At 43.6% G+C, this 20683-nt stretch overlaps 1 protein-coding gene across 2 annotated transcripts in view; it reads left to right on the top strand.

Annotated features, from left to right (window-relative positions):
- The window catches only part of LOC109907281 (Y+L amino acid transporter 2-like), a 32827-nt gene extending 12411 nt beyond the window's left edge, over positions 1 to 20416 (top strand). For both annotated transcript variants that reach the window (XM_020505159.2, XM_031793160.1), the window contains exons 4-10: positions 6645 to 6770; positions 7041 to 7185; positions 7470 to 7593; positions 13169 to 13369; positions 13572 to 13721; positions 13897 to 14080; positions 18177 to 20416. In XM_020505159.2, the coding sequence (XP_020360748.1) occupies positions 6645 to 6770; positions 7041 to 7185; positions 7470 to 7593; positions 13169 to 13369; positions 13572 to 13721; positions 13897 to 14080; positions 18177 to 18271 (1025 nt within the window). In that variant the 3' untranslated portion in view covers positions 18272 to 20416. The remainder of the gene's footprint in view (positions 1 to 6644; positions 6771 to 7040; positions 7186 to 7469; positions 7594 to 13168; positions 13370 to 13571; positions 13722 to 13896; positions 14081 to 18176) is intronic.
- Positions 20417 to 20683: the final 267 nt, after the last annotated feature.

The raw sequence follows: 20683 nt of genomic DNA, 5'->3' as shown, positions 1-20683 counted from the left end.
AGAAGCTCTTTGTCTAACCCGAGGTGAGTGGTCGCTGTCCTGATATCCAGAAGCTCTTTGTCTAACCCGAGGAGAGTGGTCGCTGTCCTGATATCCAGAAGCTCTTTGTCTAACCCGAGGTGAGTGGTCGCTGTCCTGATATCCAGAAGCTCTTTGTCTAACCTGAGGTGAGTGGTCGCTGTCCTGATATCCAGAAGCTCTTTGTCTAATCCGAGGTGAGTGGTCGCTGTCCTGATATCCAGAAGCTCTTTGTCTAACCCGAGGTGAGTGATCGCTGTCCTGATATCCAGAAGCTCTTTGTCTAACCCGAGGTGAGTGGTCGCTGTCCTGATATCCAGAAGCTCTTTGTCTAACCCGAGGTGAGTGGTCGCTGTCCTGATATCCAGAAGCTGTTTGTCTAACCCGAGGTGAGTGGTCGCTGTCCTGATACCCAGAAGCTCTTTGTCTAACCCGAGGTGAGTGGTCGCTGTCCTGATATCCAGAAGCTCTTTGTCTAACCCGAGGTGAGTGGTCGCTGTCCTGATATCCAGAAGCTCTTTGTCTAACCCGAGGTGAGTGGTCGCTGTCCTGATATCCAGAAGCTCTTTGTCTAACCCGAGGTGAGTGGTCGCTGTCCTGATATCCAGAAGCTCTTTGTCTAACCCGAGGTGAGTGGTCGCTGTCCTGATATCCAGAAGCTCTTTGTCTAACCCGAGGTGAGTGGTCGCTGTCCTGATATCCAGAAGCTCTTTGTCTAACCCGAGGTGAGTGGTCGCTGTCCTGATATCCAGAAGCTCTTTGTCTAACCCGAGGTGAGTGGTCGCTGTCCTGATACCCAGAAGCTCTTTGTCTAACCCGAGGTGAGTGATCGCTGTCCTGATACCCAGAAGCTCTTTGTCTAACCCGAGGTGAGTGGTCGCTGTCCTGATACCCAGAAGCTCTTTGTCTAACCCGAGGTGAGTGGTCGCTGTCCTGATACCCAGAAGCTCTTTGTCTAACCCGAGGTGAGTGGTCGCTGTCCTGATATCCAGAAGCTCTTTGTCTAACCCGAGGTGAGTGGTCGCTGTCCTGATATCCAGAAGCTCTTTGTCTAACCCGAGGTGAGTGGTCGCTGTCCTGATATCCAGAAGCTCTTTGTCTAACCCGAGGTGAGTGGTCGCTGTCCTGATATCCAGAAGCTCTTTGTCTAACCCGAGGTGAGTGATCGCTGTCCTGATACCCAGAAGCTCTTTGTCTAACCCGAGGTGAGTGGTCGCTGTCCTGATATCCAGAAGCTCTTTGTCTAACCCGAGGTGAGTGGTCGCTGTCCTGATATCCAGAAGCTCTTTGTCTAACCCGAGGTGAGTGGTCGCTGTCCTGATATCCAGAAGCTCTTTGTCTAACCCGAGGTGAGTGGTCGCTGTCCTGATACCCAGAAGCTCTTTGTCTAACCCGAGGTGAGTGGTCGCTGTCCTGATACCCAGAAGCTCTTTGTCTAACCCGAGGTGAGTGGTCGCTGTCCTGATATCCAGAAGCTCTTTGTCTAACCCGAGGTGAGTGGTCGCTGTCCTGATATCCAGAAGCTCTTTGTCTAACCCGAGGTGAGTGGTCGCTGTCCTGATATCCAGAAGCTCTTTGTCTAACCCGAGGTGAGTGGTCGCTGTCCTGATATCCAGAAGCTCTTTGTCTAACCCGAGGTGAGTGGTCGCTGTCCTGATATCCAGAAGCTCTTTGTCTAACCCGAGGTGAGTGGTCGCTGTCCTGATATCCAGAAGCTCTTTGTCTAACCCGAGGTGAGTGGTCGCTGTCCTGATATCCAGAAGCTCTTTGTCTAACCCGAGGTGAGTGGTCGCTGTCCTGATATCCAGAAGCTCTTTGTCTAACCCGAGGTGAGTGGTCGCTGTCCTGATATCCAGAAGCTCTTTGTCTAACCCGAGGTGAGTGGTCGCTGTCCTGATATCCAGAAGCTCTTTGTCTAACCCGAGGTGAGTGGTCGCTGTCCTGATATCCAGAAGCTCTTTGTCTAACCCGAGGTGAGTGGTCGCTGTCCTGATATCCAGAAGCTCTTTGTCTAACCCGAGGTGAGTGGTCGCTGTCCTGATATCCAGAAGCTCTTTGTCTAACCCGAGGTGAGTGGTCGCTGTCCTGATATCCAGAAGCTCTTTGTCTAACCCGAGGGGAGTGGTCGCTGTCCTGATATCCAGAAGCTCTTTGTCTAACCCGAGGTGAGTGGTCGCTGTCCTGATATCCAGAAGCTCTTTGTCTAACCCGAGGTGAGTGGTCGCTGTCCTGATATCCAGAAGCTCTTTGTCTAACCCGAGGTGAGTGGTCGCTGTCCTGATATCCAGAAGCTCTTTGTCTAACCCGAGGTGAGTGGTCGCTGTCCTGATATCCAGAAGCTCTTTGTCTAACCCGAGGTGAGTGGTCGCTGTCCTGATATCCAGAAGCTCTTTGTCTAACCCGAGGTGAGTGGTCGCTGTCCTGATATCCAGAAGCTCTTTGTCTAACCCGAGGTGAGTGGTCGCTGTCCTGATATCCAGAAGCTCTTTGTCTAACCCGAGGTGAGTGGTCGCTGTCCTGATATCCAGAAGCTCTTTGTCTAACCCGAGGTGAGTGGTCGCTGTCCTGATATCCAGAAGCTCTTTGTCTAACCCGAGGTGAGTGGTCGCTGTCCTGATATCCAGAAGCTCTTTGTCTAACCCGAGGTGAGTGGTCGCTGTCCTGATATCCAGAAGCTCTTTGTCTAACCCGAGGTGAGTGGTCGCTGTCCTGATATCCAGAAGCTCTTTGTCTAACCCGAGGTGAGTGGTCGCTGTCCTGATATCCAGAAGCTCTTTGTCTAACCCGAGGTGAGTGGTCGCTGTCCTGATATCCAGAAGCTCTTTGTCTAACCCGAGGTGAGTGGTCGCTGTCCTGATATCCAGAAGCTCTTTGTCTAACCCGAGGTGAGTGGTCGCTGTCCTGATACCCAGAAGCTCTTTGTCTAACCCGAGGTGAGTGGTCGCTGTCCTCATATCCAGAAGCTCTTTGTCTAACCCGAGGTGAGTGGTCGCTGTCCTGATATCCAGAAGCTCTTTGTCTAACCCGAGGTGAGTGGTCGCTGTCCTGATACCCAGAAGCTCTTTGTCTAACCCGAGGTGAGTGGTCGCTGTCCTGATACCCAGAAGCTCTTTGTCTAACCCGAGGTGAGTGGTCGCTGTCCTGATACCCAGAAGCTCTTTGTCTAACCCGAGGTGAGTGGTCGCTGTCCTGATACCCAGAAGCTCTTTGTCTAACCCGAGGTGAGTGGTCGCTGTCCTGATATCCAGAAGCTCTTTGTCTAACCCGAGGTGAGTGGTCGCTGTCCTGATATCCAGAAGCTCTTTGTCTAACCCGAGGTGAGTGGTCGCTGTCCTGATATCCAGAAGCTCTTTGTCTAACCCGAGGTGAGTGATCGCTGTCCTGATACCCAGAAGCTCTTTGTCTAACCCGAGGTGAGTGGTCGCTGTCCTGATACCCAGAAGCTCTTTGTCTAACCCGAGGTGAGTGGTCGCTGTCCTGATATCCAGAAGCTCTTTGTCTAACCCGAGGTGAGTGGTCGCTGTCCTGATATCCAGAAGCTCTTTGTCTAACCCGAGGTGAGTGGTCGCTGTCCTGATATCCAGAAGCTCTTTGTCTAACCCGAGGTGAGTGGTCGCTGTCCTGATACCCAGAAGCTCTTTGTCTAACCCGAGGTGAGTGGTCGCTGTCCTGATACCCAGAAGCTCTTTGTCTAACCCGAGGTGAGTGGTCGCTGTCCTGATATCCAGAAGCTCTTTGTCTAACCCGAGGTGAGTGGTCGCTGTCCTGATATCCAGAAGCTCTTTGTCTAACCCGAGGTGAGTGGTCGCTGTCCTGATATCCAGAAGCTCTTTGTCTAACCCGAGGTGAGTGGTCGCTGTCCTGATATCCAGAAGCTCTTTGTCTAACCCGAGGTGAGTGGTCGCTGTCCTGATATCCAGAAGCTCTTTGTCTAACCCGAGGTGAGTGGTCGCTGTCCTGATATCCAGAAGCTCTTTGTCTAACCCGAGGTGAGTGGTCGCTGTCCTGATACCCAGAAGCTCTTTGTCTAACCCGAGGTGAGTGATCGCTGTCCTGATACCCAGAAGCTCTTTGTCTAACCCGAGGTGAGTGGTCGCTGTCCTGATACCCAGAAGCTCTTTGTCTAACCCGAGGTGAGTGGTCGCTGTCCTGATATCCAGAAGCTCTTTGTCTAACCCGAGGTGAGTGGTCGCTGTCCTGATATCCAGAAGCTCTTTGTCTAACCCGAGGTGAGTGGTCGCTGTCCTGATATCCAGAAGCTCTTTGTCTAACCCGAGGTGAGTGGTCGCTGTCCTGATATCCAGAAGCTCTTTGTCTAACCCGAGGTGAGTGGTCGCTGTCCTGATATCCAGAAGCTCTTTGTCTAACCCGAGGTGAGTGGTCGCTGTCCTGATATCCAGAAGCTCTTTGTCTAACCCGAGGTGAGTGGTCGCTGTCCTGATATCCAGAAGCTCTTTGTCTAACCCGAGGTGAGTGGTCGCTGTCCTGATATCCAGAAGCTCTTTGTCTAACCCGAGGTGAGTGGTCGCTGTCCTGATATCCAGAAGCTCTTTGTCTAACCCGAGGTGAGTGGTCGCTGTCCTGATATCCAGAAGCTCTTTGTCTAACCCGAGGTGAGTGGTCGCTGTCCTGATATCCAGAAGCTCTTTGTCTAACCCGAGGTGAGTGGTCGCTGTCCTGATATCCAGAAGCTCTTTGTCTAACCCGAGGTGAGTGGTCGCTGTCCTGATATCCAGAAGCTCTTTGTCTAACCCGAGGTGAGTGGTCGCTGTCCTGATATCCAGAAGCTCTTTGTCTAACCCGAGGTGAGTGGTCGCTGTCCTGATATCCAGAAGCTCTTTGTCTAACCCGAGGTGAGTGGTCGCTGTCCTGATATCCAGAAGCTCTTTGTCTAACCCGAGGTGAGTGGTCGCTGTCCTGATATCCAGAAGCTCTTTGTCTAACCCGAGGTGAGTGGTCGCTGTCCTGATATCCAGAAGCTCTTTGTCTAACCCGAGGTGAGTGGTCGCTGTCCTGATATCCAGAAGCTCTTTGTCTAACCCGAGGTGAGTGGTCGCTGTCCTGATATCCAGAAGCTCTTTGTCTAACCCGAGGTGAGTGGTCGCTGTCCTGATATCCAGAAGCTCTTTGTCTAACCCGAGGTGAGTGGTCGCTGTCCTGATATCCAGAAGCTCTTTGTCTAACCCGAGGTGAGTGGTCGCTGTCCTGATATCCAGAAGCTCTTTGTCTAACCCGAGGTGAGTGGTCGCTGTCCTGATATCCAGAAGCTCTTTGTCTAACCCGAGGTGAGTGGTCGCAGTCCTGATATCCAGAAGCTCTTTTTGCTGTAAGATACGGTTGCAGAAACATTATGTACAAAATAAGTTACAAATAAGGCAAAACAAAACATAATAGCACAATTGGTTGGACGCCCGTAAATCTGCTGCCATTTCTTCTGGCGCCGTTTTACAATCAGCGTTCAGGGCTCAAACCACCCAGTTTATGAAGACAAAATAAGGATCGCTATTCAAACTACAGTGCCGTGAAAATGTATTTGCCCCCTTTCTGATTTTCGTTTTTTTTTTTATTATCAGCTCCTAAACCAAAACCTATTATTAGATAAAGGGAACTTGAGTTTACAAATAGCAAAACATTTATACTTTTTTAATTTATTCAACAAAGTTATGCAACACCCAATTCCCCTGTGTGAAAAAGTAATTGCCCCCTTACACTCAATAACTGGTTGTGCAACCTTTAACTGCAGTGACTGGATGACTGCAACCAAATGTATCCTGTAGTTGTTGATCAGTCTCTCACATCACTGTGTTGTAATTTTGGCTCACTCTTGTATGCAGAACTGCTATAACTCAGTGACATTTGTGGGTTTTCAAGCATGAACTGCTCTTTTCAAGTCCTGCCACAACAACTCAATTGGGATTAGGTCGAGGCCATTCCAAAGCTAAAAATGCATTGCTTTTTATACATTTTCATGTAGACTTGATTGTGTGTCTTGCTGCATGATCCAGCTGCACCCCAGCTTCAGCTCAGACAGAGGACCTGACATTTTCCTGTAGAATTCTCTGATACAGAGCAGAATGCATTGTTCCTTCTATTATAAGGCAAGTTGTCCAGGTCCTGAGGCAGCAAAGAATCCCCAAACTATCAGACTACCACCACCATGCTTGACTGTTGGTATGAGGTTCTTTCTAGTGTTTGGTTTTCTCCAGACATAATGGGACCCATCTCGTCCAAAAAGTTGACTCAAGCTTGCCAAAAAATCCCTGGATGATCATCAATACTCTTGGAAGGATGTTTTACGGATCGATGAGTCAAAGGTATAATTTTTTGGATGGTATGGGTCCCATTTATGCCCACTGGGGAGCCAGGCTTAGCCAATCAGAATATGTTCTTCCCCACAAAAAGGGCTTTATTACAGATAGAAATACTCCTCAGTTTCATCAGCTGTCTGGGTGTCTGGTCTCAGACGATCCCGCAGGTGAAGAATTCTGATATGAATCGTTCCTAAGCCATTGGTTTACATCAGTTTGAAATGGAATTTACCTGAACCAACCCTGGTTTGAAACACTTGCTTTGGAGTTGCTTACAGAGTGGTCTGCTACATTCCTCTTCCTCCTCTCCCACTCTAGGTCTCCTGACGTGTGTGAACTGTATGAAGGTGAAGTGGGGGGCCATTCTCCAGGTGGTCTCTACAGTAGCCAAGGTCCTGGCCCTCATTGTCATCATCATTGCTGGGATGATCAAGCTGGGACAAGGTACAGTATGTCATCTGGCTAGGGACACATAACCCACCTGTCCCTAATGTCAGTGTGCTGGCCTATTCATGATAAGAGCTTCACTTGCTGACCAGGTGTGAGTGTGAGTTTTTTGAAGTTGGTAGTGGATGAGATGAGTCCCCCTTACAATGTAAAGAGCATTGAAAAATAGGAAAAGAGCTATGATATTTAACTCAATTATTTAATTCATTACAATTATTTAATCTATTATATCTAATTCATTATGTGATCCCTGGCCTCTGTCTGTAGGCCAGACGCAGAACTTTGAGGATTTGTTTAAGGGTTCTAAAGTGAACCCTGGGGACATGGCCCTGGCTCTGTACGCTGCGCTCTACTCCTACTCGGGCTGGGACGCACTCAACTTCATCACCGAGGAGATCAAGAACCCGAAGAGGTGAGGCAATCTGTCATAATGTTTATATTTATTTTTGGAAAGAAATAGCGCTACTGTATACCCCGGTATGGCATAGGGTTGGGTGGTACCGTTCCTGTGTTCCACCAGCCCTGCACTGCCAGTCCTCTCTTGACCCGTCTTAGTCTGACTCTTGTTATATAGACAAGGAAAGTATGCCTGGCACTGGCCGTCTGATTCCTGTCAAGGTTTCTCTCTCCCTGCAAAGTTTGTCCTTGTATTTTTATAAAGCGTTCTATCAATTTTTTTTTATCCATTCCTACCAGGAACCTCCCATTGGCAATAGGGATCTCCATGCCCATCGTCACAGTGATCTACATTCTGACTAATATAGCATACTACACCGTTATGGATGCTGGCACTGTGCTGGCCAGTGATGCTGTGGCTATGGTGAGTTCTACTCTGCTCTGGATTTGAGCTTGTGTGGGGTTTAATGTTGAGCGATTGGTGCATTTTGAGGTCGGATTAGATCATTTAAAACATTAAATGAGTTTTGAAATAATGACATGAGAATTATTTTATAGCTTTTTAATGGAGATTCCAAAGCCCAAAATAGTGAACGTTCAATTGCCGAAAACATTCCATTGTCTTCTCAGTTCCACATTGGGTAGATGTCAATAGAAAAAGGAAATTACTCTGAAATAATAAAATATCAGTTGTGTATATTACTTCATTTTTAATTCCTTGGTCATTTTATCTCTGTTCAGGAAGTAGCAGCCAACCATCTAACGCCGTCCATGTGCTCCCTATAGTGCAAGGTCTTTGTCATCCTATTTAGCTAGATAGTAGGGATGTGCACGGTTATTCGAATATACGAACTGACGTTAGTATTCAAGTACTTGTGAGTATAAATGTTGGCAAAAAATAGGCCTATTTTTCACAAAGGCTTTTTCTAAATAAAATGTTAACATCCATATTGCGTACAAGGATTTACCATTATATTTCAAATGATTAATTTAATAAAACACAACTTTTCAGGCCTCCCGGGTGGCGCAGTGGTTAAGGGCGCTGTACTGCAGCTTTGAGTTTGTCAGAATTTGTGGGTTTTTGATTGACCACAAGTTCTCAATGGGATTAAGGTCTGGGGAGTTTCCTGGCCATGGACCCAAAATATCAATGTTTTGTTCCCCGAGCCACTTAGTTATCACTTTTGCCTTGTGGCAAGGTGATCCATCATGCTGGAAATGGCATTGTTCGTCACCAAACTGTTCCTGGATGGTTGGGAGAAGTTGCTCTCCAAGGATGTGTTGGTACCATTCTTTATTCTTGGTTGTGTTCTTAGGCAAAATTGTGAGTGAGCCCACTCCCTTGGCTGAGAAGCAACCCCACACATGAATGGTCTCAGGATGCTTTACTGTTGGCATGACACAGGACTGATGGTAGCGCTCACCTTGTCTTCTCCGGACAAGCTTTCCAGATGCCCCAAACAATCGGAAAGGGAATTCATCAAAGAAAATTACTTTACCCCAGTCCTCAGCAGTCCAATCCCTGTACCTTTTGCAGAACATCAGTCTGTCCCTGATGTTTTTCCTGGAGAGAAGTGGCTTCTTTGCTGCCCTTCTTGACACCAGGCCATCCTCCAAGTCTTTGCCTCACTGCGTGCAGTTGCACTCACACCTGCCTGCTTCCATTCCTGAGCAAGCACTGTTCTGGTGGTGCCCCGATCCCGCAGCTGAATCTACTTTAGGAGATGGTCCTGGCGCTTGCTGGACTTTCTTGGGCGACCTGAAGCCTTCTTCACAACAATTGAACCGCTCTCCTTGAAGTTCTTGATGATACGATAAATGGTTGATTTAGGTGCAATCTTACTGGCAGCAATATCCTTGCCTGTGTAGCCCTTTTTGTGCAAAGCAATGATGACGGAACGTGTTTCCTTGCAGGTAACCATGTTTGACAGAGGAAGAACAATGATTCCAAGCACCACCCTCCTTTTGAAGCTTTGGGTGGTTATTCAAACTCAATCAGCATGACAGAGTGATCTCCAGCCTTGTCCTCGTCAACACTCACACCTGTGTTAATGAGAGAATCACTGACATGATGTCAAGCTGGTCCTTTTGTGGCAGGGCTGAAATGCAGTGGAAATGTTTTTGGGGGATTCAGTTCATTTGCATGGCAAAGAGGATCACTCTTCATAACATTCGGGAGTATATGCAAATTGCCATCATACAAACTGAGGCAGCAGACTTTGAAAATTAATATTTGTGTCATTCTCAAAACTGTTGGCCACGACTGTAGTCTTGGCTGTAACGTTAGCTGAGTTGCCTTGGCTAACTGAGTCTCCCTCTGTCTGCTTGCTCCCATCTCTTCGGCCCCTCCATAGCTGCAATAGAGCACCAGCGTCTCTCCCTCCTGCAGCAGTGCTCAGGTCAAACACATATTTCACAATTATTCATGATACCATTCGAATAGTGAAATTATTTCAAACCCTCATCGCTAGTAGCTGCCTAAGTATGCTGCAGAGCTGTCTGACAATCATTTTTACTAGTTATTCAAAGTACTTCAAAGTATGGCGGGCGGTATTCAGTATTTTATGATATACCGGTATTGATGCAGGGACATGTTTGGGATTTTACTTAGCATTCTATACCGGTATTTGAATGTTTGATTTTTTAAACGTGGTACGCCATGTGTAATGTCAATTTTTATAGTTTTACATCGCTACTTGAGTCATCGCTCTCCGCTCTTTCTCTCCGTGTCACTTTCCACAGACCTAGCCCCGCCCCCTGTCACTCAAGGAGCGCATCCTCAACCATGAGACACGCGTTCAGTCTGCATGGTCAATGCAGCACATGCAACAAAGTTTAATGACGACAATGCCGTGCTTCTTAATTAATATAAATACACCAGCGTTCTATAATGACATTATTAGTTGGTTTCTTACAGCAGCAAAGCAACGTCTTAGCAAGTTGCCCTAAATCCTGTGAGACGCTAACTGTTAGCCGCTAATAGCTAGCTAATAAATGTACTGAGTAAGAGCAAACGTAGCTAGCTGTTACAGCCTGATAATACCAGTGATGGGGTAGACTTAAACCATCATGTTTGCAACAGTATCTTCTAAATCAAAGAGGAATATGCAAAGCAAGAATATGTTACCTACATGATGTAGCTAAGAGAGAACACGCAATGTTTGCCCGTGCATATATTGGGTCCCCTAGGAAACACGTATTAACACTTTACTTCCTACCCTGTCACGATAACTCATCCCTGGCATTTTCATTGGTTGTCATCTCAAACAACACTGTATTCAGTGCCCACTATTATATTTTAACTATAGAATTAGAACTGTCATTCTATTTACATGATTCCAACAGTTTTGCTCTAATTCGCAAGTCAAATTGCATTTGTAACATTTGGTTAAAAATAAGTCCTTGATTATTTGCACATATCATGCAGCCCTATGTGGAAATTATTTGTGTAAAAATACTTTCAAGTGCTACTTAAGTAGCTTTTTTTTTGGTATCTGTACTTTACTTGAAATCTTTTACTTCACTACATTCCTAAAGAAAATACTGTGCTTTTTACTCCATACATTTTCCCTGACACCTAAAAGTACTCGTTACATTTTGAATGCTTAGCAGGACAGGAAAATGGTCCAATTCACGCACTTGTCAAGAGAACATCCCTGGTCATCTACTGCCTCTCTGGAGGACTCGCTAAACACATTCTTTGTTGGAGTGTGCCCCTGGCTATCCGTAAATAAAATGGTGCCATCTGGTTTGCTTAATATAAGGATTTTGAAATGATTTATACTTTTACTTTTAATACTTAAGTACATTTGATCAATTATATTTAAAATCAAATATGTTAACTTTTACTCATGTAGTATTTTACTGGGTCACTTTTACTTTAGTAATTTCCTATTAACATATCTTTACTTTTACTCAAGTATGACATTTGGGTACTTTTCCCACCACTGTAATTGAGTGCAGGAAATTATTATTAGTGCTGAAATATGTTTTGGTTGAATTGAACAGTATAAAACAATCAGAGTGGAAAAAGACTAATTGAATGTATGTGTTGCCACGCTAGGATCACTCACTACTCATAAAGCAAATGTAGAACTTTTAATATTCAAAAACTAAAAATACTGTGATATAATATTTTGGCTATATCGCCCAGCCCTACTTTAAAGACTGCTTATTACCAATTACTGTTAATTACACTTTGTAGTGACAGGGTGTATTGATACACCATCCAAAGAAGGCGTCCTTCCTAACTCGGGTTCCGGAGAGGAAGGAAACTGCTCAGGGATTTCACCCTGAGGCCAATGGTGATTTATTTTAAACAGTGAGTTGAATAGCTGTAATGGGAGATAACTGAGGATAAAACATTGTAGTTACTCCACAATACTAACCTAATTGACAGAGTGAAAAGGAAGCCTGAATAGAATAAAAATATTCCAAAACATACATCCTGTTTGCAACAAGGCACTAAAGTAATACTGCAAAAAATGTGGCAAGACAATACATTTTTGTCCTGAATACAATGTTTGGAGCATATACAATACATTACTGACTACCACTCTCCATATTTTCAAGCATAGTGGTGGCTGCATCATGTTATGTGTATGTATGCTTGTAATCGTTAAGGACGGGAGTTTTTCAGGATAAGAAAAGGAACAGAATGGAGCTAAGCACAGGCAAAATCCTAGATGCAAACCTGTTTGTGTGCTTTCCACCTGACACTGGGAGATTGGTTCACCTTTCAGCAGGACAATAATCTAAAACACAAGGCCAAGTCTACATGAGTTCCTTACCAGGAAGACAGTGAATGTCCTGGAGTGGTCGAGTTACAGTTTTGGCAAGATCTGAAAATGGTTGTCTATCAATGATCAACAGCCAATTTGACAGAGCTTGAAGAATTTTGAAAAGAAAATGGTCAAATGTTGCACAATCCATGTGTGGAAAGCTTTTTGAGGCTTACCCAGAAAATTCACAGCTGTAATCGCTGCCAAAGGTGCTTCTACAAAATATTGACTCGGGGCTGCGAATACTTATGTAAATACGATTTCTGTATTTCATTTTCACAAAATATGCAAATATTTCTAAACCGGGTTTCACTTTATCATGGGGCATTGTATGTGGTAAAAAAAAACAATTGAATCCATTTTGAATTCAAGCTGTAACACAACAATGTGGAATGTCAAGGGATATAAATAGTTTCTGAAGGCTCTGCAGTTAGTTTAGCACAGAAACATAGTAATTATGTTCAATATTCAGCCCAGCGTCCCACATTTGTTCTTGACTTAATTTCTCTAATTATTTGATTTATTTCTAGAGAAACTGCGCGTTGAGCTCACAAAAAACAGAAGTAAATGGAATTCAAGTAATTGAACAGGCATCTGTCAATTAGTTATTTAATAAAACAAATGTTTGATTAATCGCTCACCACTAGTAGGGTTATGGATGAGTTGGGACCTGCCATGTTAAGTCAATCATGATGAATGAAAAAGGCTTCTCTTTTCAAACACACACACCATGGTTAAACCATTAGCAGGCCACGGGCAGGTCTTAATTGGCAGCATCTGTTCAGTGTAGCTAGTTGACCAGCTGTTGCTGTTCTCTGGTTCCTGTGACATCATCAGTAGGAGACTGGCTGCTCTGCTTGCCTGGGCACCAGCTATACTATTCTCCTGTGACTCTCACTGACATGATAACCAAGAGGAGGGAAAGTCCTCTAGCTGCTGAGGTTAGCTTGTACACAGGACTATGGTAATAAATAATGATCATGTAGTTACAGAATGCCCTGAGTAAGTGTCCTTTTTAGGTGTGTTGACGGTTGCTAGCAGAGATGGGGTAAATTCCATTGCAATTCAGGAAGTAAACAGAAAATTATGTTTACTTATTGCCTTTCCCCATGGAAAGGCAATACATTGCTGAATTGGTTTAAATAAATGGAACACAGCCTAACCAAGGTTTCTGTAGCCAAATACCAGATGTGAACCTATCTTGTCTTGTCTTTGAAGACTTTTTCTGATTTGGTCCTGGGCTGGGCTCGGTGGCTGATCCCCTTGTCAGTGGCCATCTCCTGTTACGGAGGACTCAACTCCTCCATCATTGCTGTCTCCAGGCTGTTCTTCGTGGGCTCCAGGGAGGGCCATTTACCCAACGTCCTCTGCATGATCCACGTCGAGCGCTACACCCCCATCCCAGCACTGCTCTTCAACGTAAGTGAATGACGACTTAAATGTAATGTCACACAGTGATTGATGGGGAGTGTGATGTTGTATATAGTAGCTATACAATCCTTTTTCTCTGTAGAAATATAGGGTTTAACCTGCTGGTGTGTGTGGGCACTGTCTTTGTCTGGTTTAGGGTGGCATGTCTGATATAGGATCAGATTTCTGAAGTGTTCTGTGTCTCCTGCAGGGAGGCATGTCTCTGATCTACCTGTGCGTGAAGGACGTGTTCCAGCTCATCAACTACTTCAGCTTCAACTACTGGCTGTTCATCGGCCTCTCCATCGCCAGCCAGATATACCTCCGGTTCAAGGCTCCCAACATGCCCCGGCCTGTCAAGGTAAGGACCTTATTCACGGTTACTAAATGTCTTCATTCCTGTCAGTCATCTACTTTTCTATCAGTTATTTTGTCAACTGCTCTGAGGAATGTGAGAACATGATGGAATGCATAATTCATGTTGAGTGTCCCCCAACTTGCTCTCTCTCTCTCCCTCTTTCTCTCCCTCTCTCCAGCTCTCTCTGTTCTTCCCTATAGTGTACTGCCTATGCAGTGTGTTCCTGGTGGTAGTACCTCTCTACAGTGATACCATCAACTCTCTGGTTGGTATCGGGGTGGCTTTGTCTGGAGCTCCAGTGTACTACATCTGTATCCACCTTCCCCCCTCCTCCAGGCCTACCTTCCTGGGCAGGATGCTCGGTGAGACTGGGCTGAAACAACCTTAAGATGTAATGAATATAGCTGACATGATTCAACAGGAAAGATTGATTCATGGGGAATAATAGGTAGACTTTGTTTGAAGACATATACAGTGGGGCAAAAAAGTATTTAGTCAGCCACCAATTGTCCAAGTTCTCCCACTTAAAAAGATGAGAGAGGCCTGTAATTTTCATCATAGGTACACTTCAACTATGACAGACAAAATGAGGGAAAAAAAACCTGAAAATCACATTGTAGGATTTTTAATGAATTTATTTGCAAATTATGGTGGGAAATAAGTATTTTGTCACCTACAAACAAGCAAGATTTCTGGCTCTCACAGACCTGTAACTTCTTCTTTAAGAGGCTCCTCTGTCCTCCACTCGTTACCTGTATTAATGGCACCTGTTTGAACTTGTTATCAGTATAAAAGACACCTGTCCACAACCTCAAACAGTCACACTCCAAACTCCACTATGGCCAAGACCAAAGAGCTGTCAAAGGACACCAGAAACAACATTGTAGACCTGCACCAGGCTGGCAAGACTGAATCTGCAATAGGTAAGCAGTTTGGTTTGAAGAAATCAACTGTGGGAGCAATTATTAGGAAATGGAAGACATACAAGACCACTGATAATCTCCCTCGATCTGTGGCTCCACACAAGATCTCACCCCGTGGGGTCAAAATGATCACAAGAACGGTGAGCAAAAATCCCAGAACCACACGGGGGGACCTAGTGAATGACCTGCAGAGAGCTGAGACCAAAGTAACAAAGCCTACCATCAGTAACATACTACGCCGCCAGGGACTCAAATCCTGCAGTGCCAGACGTGTCCCCCTGCTTAAGCCAGTACATGTCCAGGCCCGTCGGAAGTTTGCTAGAGAGCATTTGGATGATCCAGAAGAAGATTGGGAGAATGTCATATGGTCAGATGAAACCAAAATATAACTTTTTGGTAAAAACTCAACTCGTCGTGTTTGGAGGACAAAGAATGCTGAGTTGCATCCAAAGAACACCATACCTACTGTGAAGCATGGGGGTGGAAACATCATACTTTGGGGCTGTTTTTCTGCAAAGAGACCAGGACGACTGATCCGTGTAAAGGAAAGAATGAATGGGGCCATGTATCGTGAGATTTTGAGTGAAAACCTCCTTCCATCAGCAAGGGCATTGAAGATGAAACGTGGCTTGGTCTTTCAGCATGACAATGACACCGCCCGGGCAACGAAGGAGTGGCTTCGTAAGAAGCATTTCAAGGTCCTGGAGTGGCCTAGCCAGTCTCGAGATCTCAACCCCATAGAAAATCTTTGGAGGGAGTTGAAAGTCTGTGTTGCCCAGCAACAGCCCCAAAACATCACTGCTCTAGAAGAGATCTGCATGGAGGAATGGGCCAAAATACCAGCAACAATGTGTGAAAACCTTGTGAAGACTTACAAAAAACGTTTGACCTCTGTCATTGCCAACAAAGGGTATATAAGAAAGTATTGAGAAAAACTTTTGTTATTGACTAAATAGTTATTTTCCACCATAATTTGCAAATAAATTCATAAAAAATCCTACAATGTGATTTTCTGGATTTTTTTCTTCTCATTTTGTCCATCATAGTTGAAGTGTACCTATGATGAAAATTATAGGCCTCTCTCATCGTTTTAAGTGGGAGAACTTGCACAATTGGTGGCTGACTAAATACATTTTTGCCCCACTGTAGATGGTGGAAAGCTATCCATTCATATCATGGTTACCTTGTGATTTTGTAATTGGGCAAATTTAGATCTACTGTAGTTGGAGGTAGGGCTGTTGCTGTGACCATATTACCCTCACACAGGCCATCATGAAGGCAGTCAAATTCAACATGACCGTTTAGTCAAGGTAATTAGGCTTCTCCAAGCGTTGATGCTGCTGATGGTCATTAGTAGCCTACCAAACTGGCTAACTTCCTGGTACTCAGCACTCCATTGTCCCTCTAATCAATCTGACATCAATGCAAATGTTTTCGAAAATCGAATCAAACACTTCATGAGAGCCCATGAGCTCATGTTGCGCAACATTTCTATAGGCTTTGTAATTGCTTGAGAAAACAGAGTGATGGCTTCTACTAAACAGAGGATCCCATCAGCTCTCTGTAGGCTATAGGCCTACTATATTTATTTCTCAACTTTCCTAATATTCAGGACATTATTTATCTTTACAACAGGAGTATAGCTACCTGGCTGGCATGAAAATAAACCACTGCAAAAGCGTCCTCCATTCGCTATTTAAGTGCATAGATGACATGTCTTTTTTTCGCTGACACGATTTTGAGACGGGTGCTTGATAATGGCCCATTCTAAATCAAAACAAATATCACGTATATGTAAAGAGGAGATTAAATGAAGAATAGTCTGATGGGTGACAATATTAGCCTATTGTGAATGATCTCTTGTGAATGATGCCCTGCACAAGAAACAATGCCTTTTATTTTTGCGACCTTTTTAGAATCGTAGTCGCACACACTAAAGTGACCAAATAACTTCTTAAAATGAAGCACATTAATCTGCTTTACAAGGGGTGTAGAGCTTAACTGGCATACATAAGCATCGCGTGAATTTCAAGTTTGGGGAACATAATTTTCACCATAAAAATGCACCTTTATAATAAAAACATTACATGCATAATTGCATTTGCGATCACTTTTGATAATGGTGTTTTGCCGTTAAGGAACATTCGCGCTTACAACCTACTACCATGAGTGCATTGCTGCGTTTATAATGTGAAGAAATAGCATAATAGTTTATGAACATTTTAAGCTAAACGTTTTGATATTTTGCATCAGCCGTGTTGCGTCAACTTTTTTTGATGCTAGTGGTTTTATTGATTTGGGATCTATCGCATCGCACAACTGGCACAGACTGTTTGGAATATTTATTTCTCACACAGAATAGGTTGACTTTTGTACTATGGGGGATAGTAGATTGACATAGGCTAGTGCTTTTGCTGTTGGTAAGGTAAATGTGTACAGTTCTTCCAGTATCTTCGATATGCACCTCGGGAATAGGATAAAGACCCACGCATTTGCGTCCCCGATGTGTCTGTCTTTACTTGTAGTCTGTGAAAGACCCGATCACGTGATGTGCAATGCAAGTGAGCGGTGCAATGCGAGTGAGCTGTGCAATGCCAGTGAGCGGTGCAATGCGAGTGAGCGGTGCAATGCGAGTGAGCGGTGCAATGCGAGTGAGCGGTGCAATGCGAGTGAGCGGGGCAATGCGAGTGAGCCACTGGCCGCAGAAGGGGATGCCGCCGTACAATTCAAGGCATTATCAAGTGCTTGTGAATGAAAGAGTGATGTAGTGTGTACAGCCTGCACTAAAAACAAAACAGAGCTCATACCTTTCAAGCAACTTTATTCAAATAAAATCTAAACATACAGCCCAACGTTTGTAGAATAACTAAAGTTGCATTAATTACTCTAAATGAAGCATATAGGAATACAAATCAATGGTGTGCTTTAGGACCCAGCGGACTCCTCCCACTTCTAAAACCAAAGTTGCGCTCCTGGGAATACCCATTTCTTTGTTAACCGCTCAACACAGAATAGCTGCATGTGTGCACTCCCTCGAATCATTTGGATAAAATAAACTTTATATTTTATTCAGCTTTGTTCAATTGTATTCTTCATACTATAAAATAATGCCACATAATTCTAAGCAAATCGTTTCTGCTAAATGAACTAGTTTGGCATAGCCAGATCAGGACCTACCATAAGGACAACTCAGAGTATGCTATTCTGTTCTTCTGAAATAGACTCAATTTTCTTTATATCATGTTTCTTTAGACATGTCTAAAATAAATAAATGATTTATTGTGTAAGTGTAGGCTATATTACATGGATTTATAAGACCTTGGAACAACTACATGTTAAAAAGGTCTGCATCAGTGGCTTGTAGGGAAGCCAGTAAATACTAAATATGTTTGTTAATTAACAGTCAATAACCATGAGAACGACTGTTATTTTCTTGACAATCACTGGCTGGTTGGGGGCACTAAAAGTTGTAACACTTTGCTCTGGGGAGCTGTGCTTGGATTTGACACTTCCTGGTTCTATTTCCTTTCCCCAGATGCGATCTCCCTGAACACCCAGAAGCTGTGCCTGTGCTGTGTGGCCTCACGTGACCTAGACCTGGACAACATCCCTGAGGAGAAGCTGGAGTGAGGGATGAAAGGAGGTGTAGAGGGATGGAGGTAGATACTGAGCCAAAGGTGGAAACAAGCAGACCACAATCACAGCTACACTCATTCTGCGCCAATGATGAACATTTGTTTTGAATGAATTTTTTGCCAGGACTTTATTATTAATAATGTGTGCTTGTCCTATGGGACTGTACAGTGTGTGTGTGTTCAGTGCTGAGGAAAGCCACTATCTAGTGCCGGTGGACTCTGACAACCACATGCATGCAGCATAATGTAGGTCACTCCTACTGGTTACACCTATGGAGACGATCAACCATGGGAGTTTAACCATTTAACAACGTAAGAATTTCAAATGGAGATTTGAACAGGCCCTACTGACCATTTAGGAGGAGTAGGTTTTCATCAGCAGGACCTACTGAATAAAGCTAGTGGAGAATTGATATTTGTTTATATTAAATTAGTTTTTTGTTTTGAAAGATGGAAGTGTCAGTCAAAGATGCCCATTCTGTCCATACTTTACTTGCACTAGGCCAGTTGGTGTGTGTACACAAACTGCCTGTCTGATTGTTTACTGGTCATTGAAGATTTCTCCAACTTAGTGGCTGTCAAGTGACTGACTCATGTACTATATGGAAACTGCCATGGGTTGAGCCATTATGACAGACGGTGAATTTTTATTTTATTTCATCTTTATTTAACTAGGCAAGTCGATTTAAGAACAAATTCTTATTTTCAATGATGGCCTGAACAAACTCCCTTGTTCAGGCCAGGATATGTTTCCAATAATATACAGAGGACTGGTCTCAATGTTTTTTGTATTTTTATTTTTTATAAAAAAATATACCCATTAGATGGCGATCCTATTCATGACATCTCTGCCATAGACTTGCCATGGTGTCATGCATGTCTTGCTCTCTGTTTTTTTTATAGACCTAGAAATCCTACGACATGAATTTGGTAGGATCCAATGCTGTAAATATGCACATTCATGCAATTTGGATAAACATATGATGCAGGATTAGAGGAATGCAACATCTCCTTTATAATGCAATTCATTGAGAAGCCAGATCAAATATTAAAGCTACTGGCTGAGACATATTTGATTTCTATGCACCATCTAGTGGTAGTTTTATGAACTTCAGGTTGTTGAGAGCATGTCAATGTTGTGGATCACTGCACTTGGGGCACTTGCATCCAAAAGTTGTTGTTCTGAATGCGCTGTCTCCTATTGGTGTATGCATGTATGTTGTCATTGGAAATTTGCTTTAAAGGGGCAATCAGCAGTTTAAACTATAACAATGTGGCGCAGTGGTCTAAGGCACTGCATCTCAGTGCTAGAAGTGTCACTACAGACACCCTGGTTCGAATCCAGACTGTATCTCAACCGGCCGTGATTGGGAGTCCCATAGGGTGGTGCACAATTAACCCAGCGCATTCTGGGTTTAGCCCTGTAGGCTGTCATTGTAAATAAGAATTTGTTCTTAACTGACTTACCAAGTTAAATAAAAGGGGTACTCCCTGCCCCTGTTTTGGTAAAAAGCTGAGGGAGAAATATAGCCACTCAAATTCATAGACGGTGCTATGGATGCAAGGACTGACCATCCATGATATCAAAATGATAGTCTTAACCATTTTGAGGCCGTTTGTTTACATTTACTTTGTTTACAAACAAAATGTAAGGTTTTTCTCGGTTCTGATGGTGAACATCAGTTGAACTAAGCTCATCAGGCATTTATAATTTATATTCTTCAAGAATCAATGGGTACATATCATTCATTTATAACTTATATTCTTCAAGACTCAATGGGTACATATCATTCATTTATAATTTAGTATTCTTCAAGAATCAATGGGTACATATCATTCATTTATAACTTATATTCTTCAAGAATCAATGGGTACATATCATTCATTTATAATTTATATTCTTCAAGAATCAATGGGTACATATCATTCATTTATAATTTAGTATTCTTCAAGAATCAATGGGTACATATCATTCATTTATAATTTAGTATTCTTCAAGAATCAATGGGTACATATCATTCATTTATAATTTAGTATTCTTCAAGAATCAATGGGTGCATATCATTAATTTATAAGTCCAACAATCGATGTAGCAACTGCATATTGACCCTTTTTAATAAATGATCGAATTCCATCTAAAGCTGTTTACCAAGTCCTTTCACCTGTCAATCAAATCAAATTGTTTGCATTACATGAACTGAATGTGAAATGGAAACATTTCCATGGATGTGTGACTGCCATTTGAATGCTTTTGGAGGTTTTTTTTTTGGTCACTTTTTATAGTTCTCAGTGGTCAGGTGTACATTTTTGAAATTGTAATAATTTAGCAGATGCTGTTTCAGAGTGACTGAAATGAGCAATTAGGGTTTTTCACCTATAAAGCACATAAATCCATTTTTACATTTGG

The sequence above is a fragment of the Oncorhynchus kisutch genome, linkage group LG17 (genome assembly GCF_002021735.2).
Source record: "Oncorhynchus kisutch isolate 150728-3 linkage group LG17, Okis_V2, whole genome shotgun sequence".
NCBI classification, from domain to species: domain Eukaryota; kingdom Metazoa; phylum Chordata; class Actinopteri; order Salmoniformes; family Salmonidae; genus Oncorhynchus; species Oncorhynchus kisutch.
Note: the sequence above shows the minus strand (reverse complement) of the source record. Positions and strands in the feature narration are given on the sequence as shown.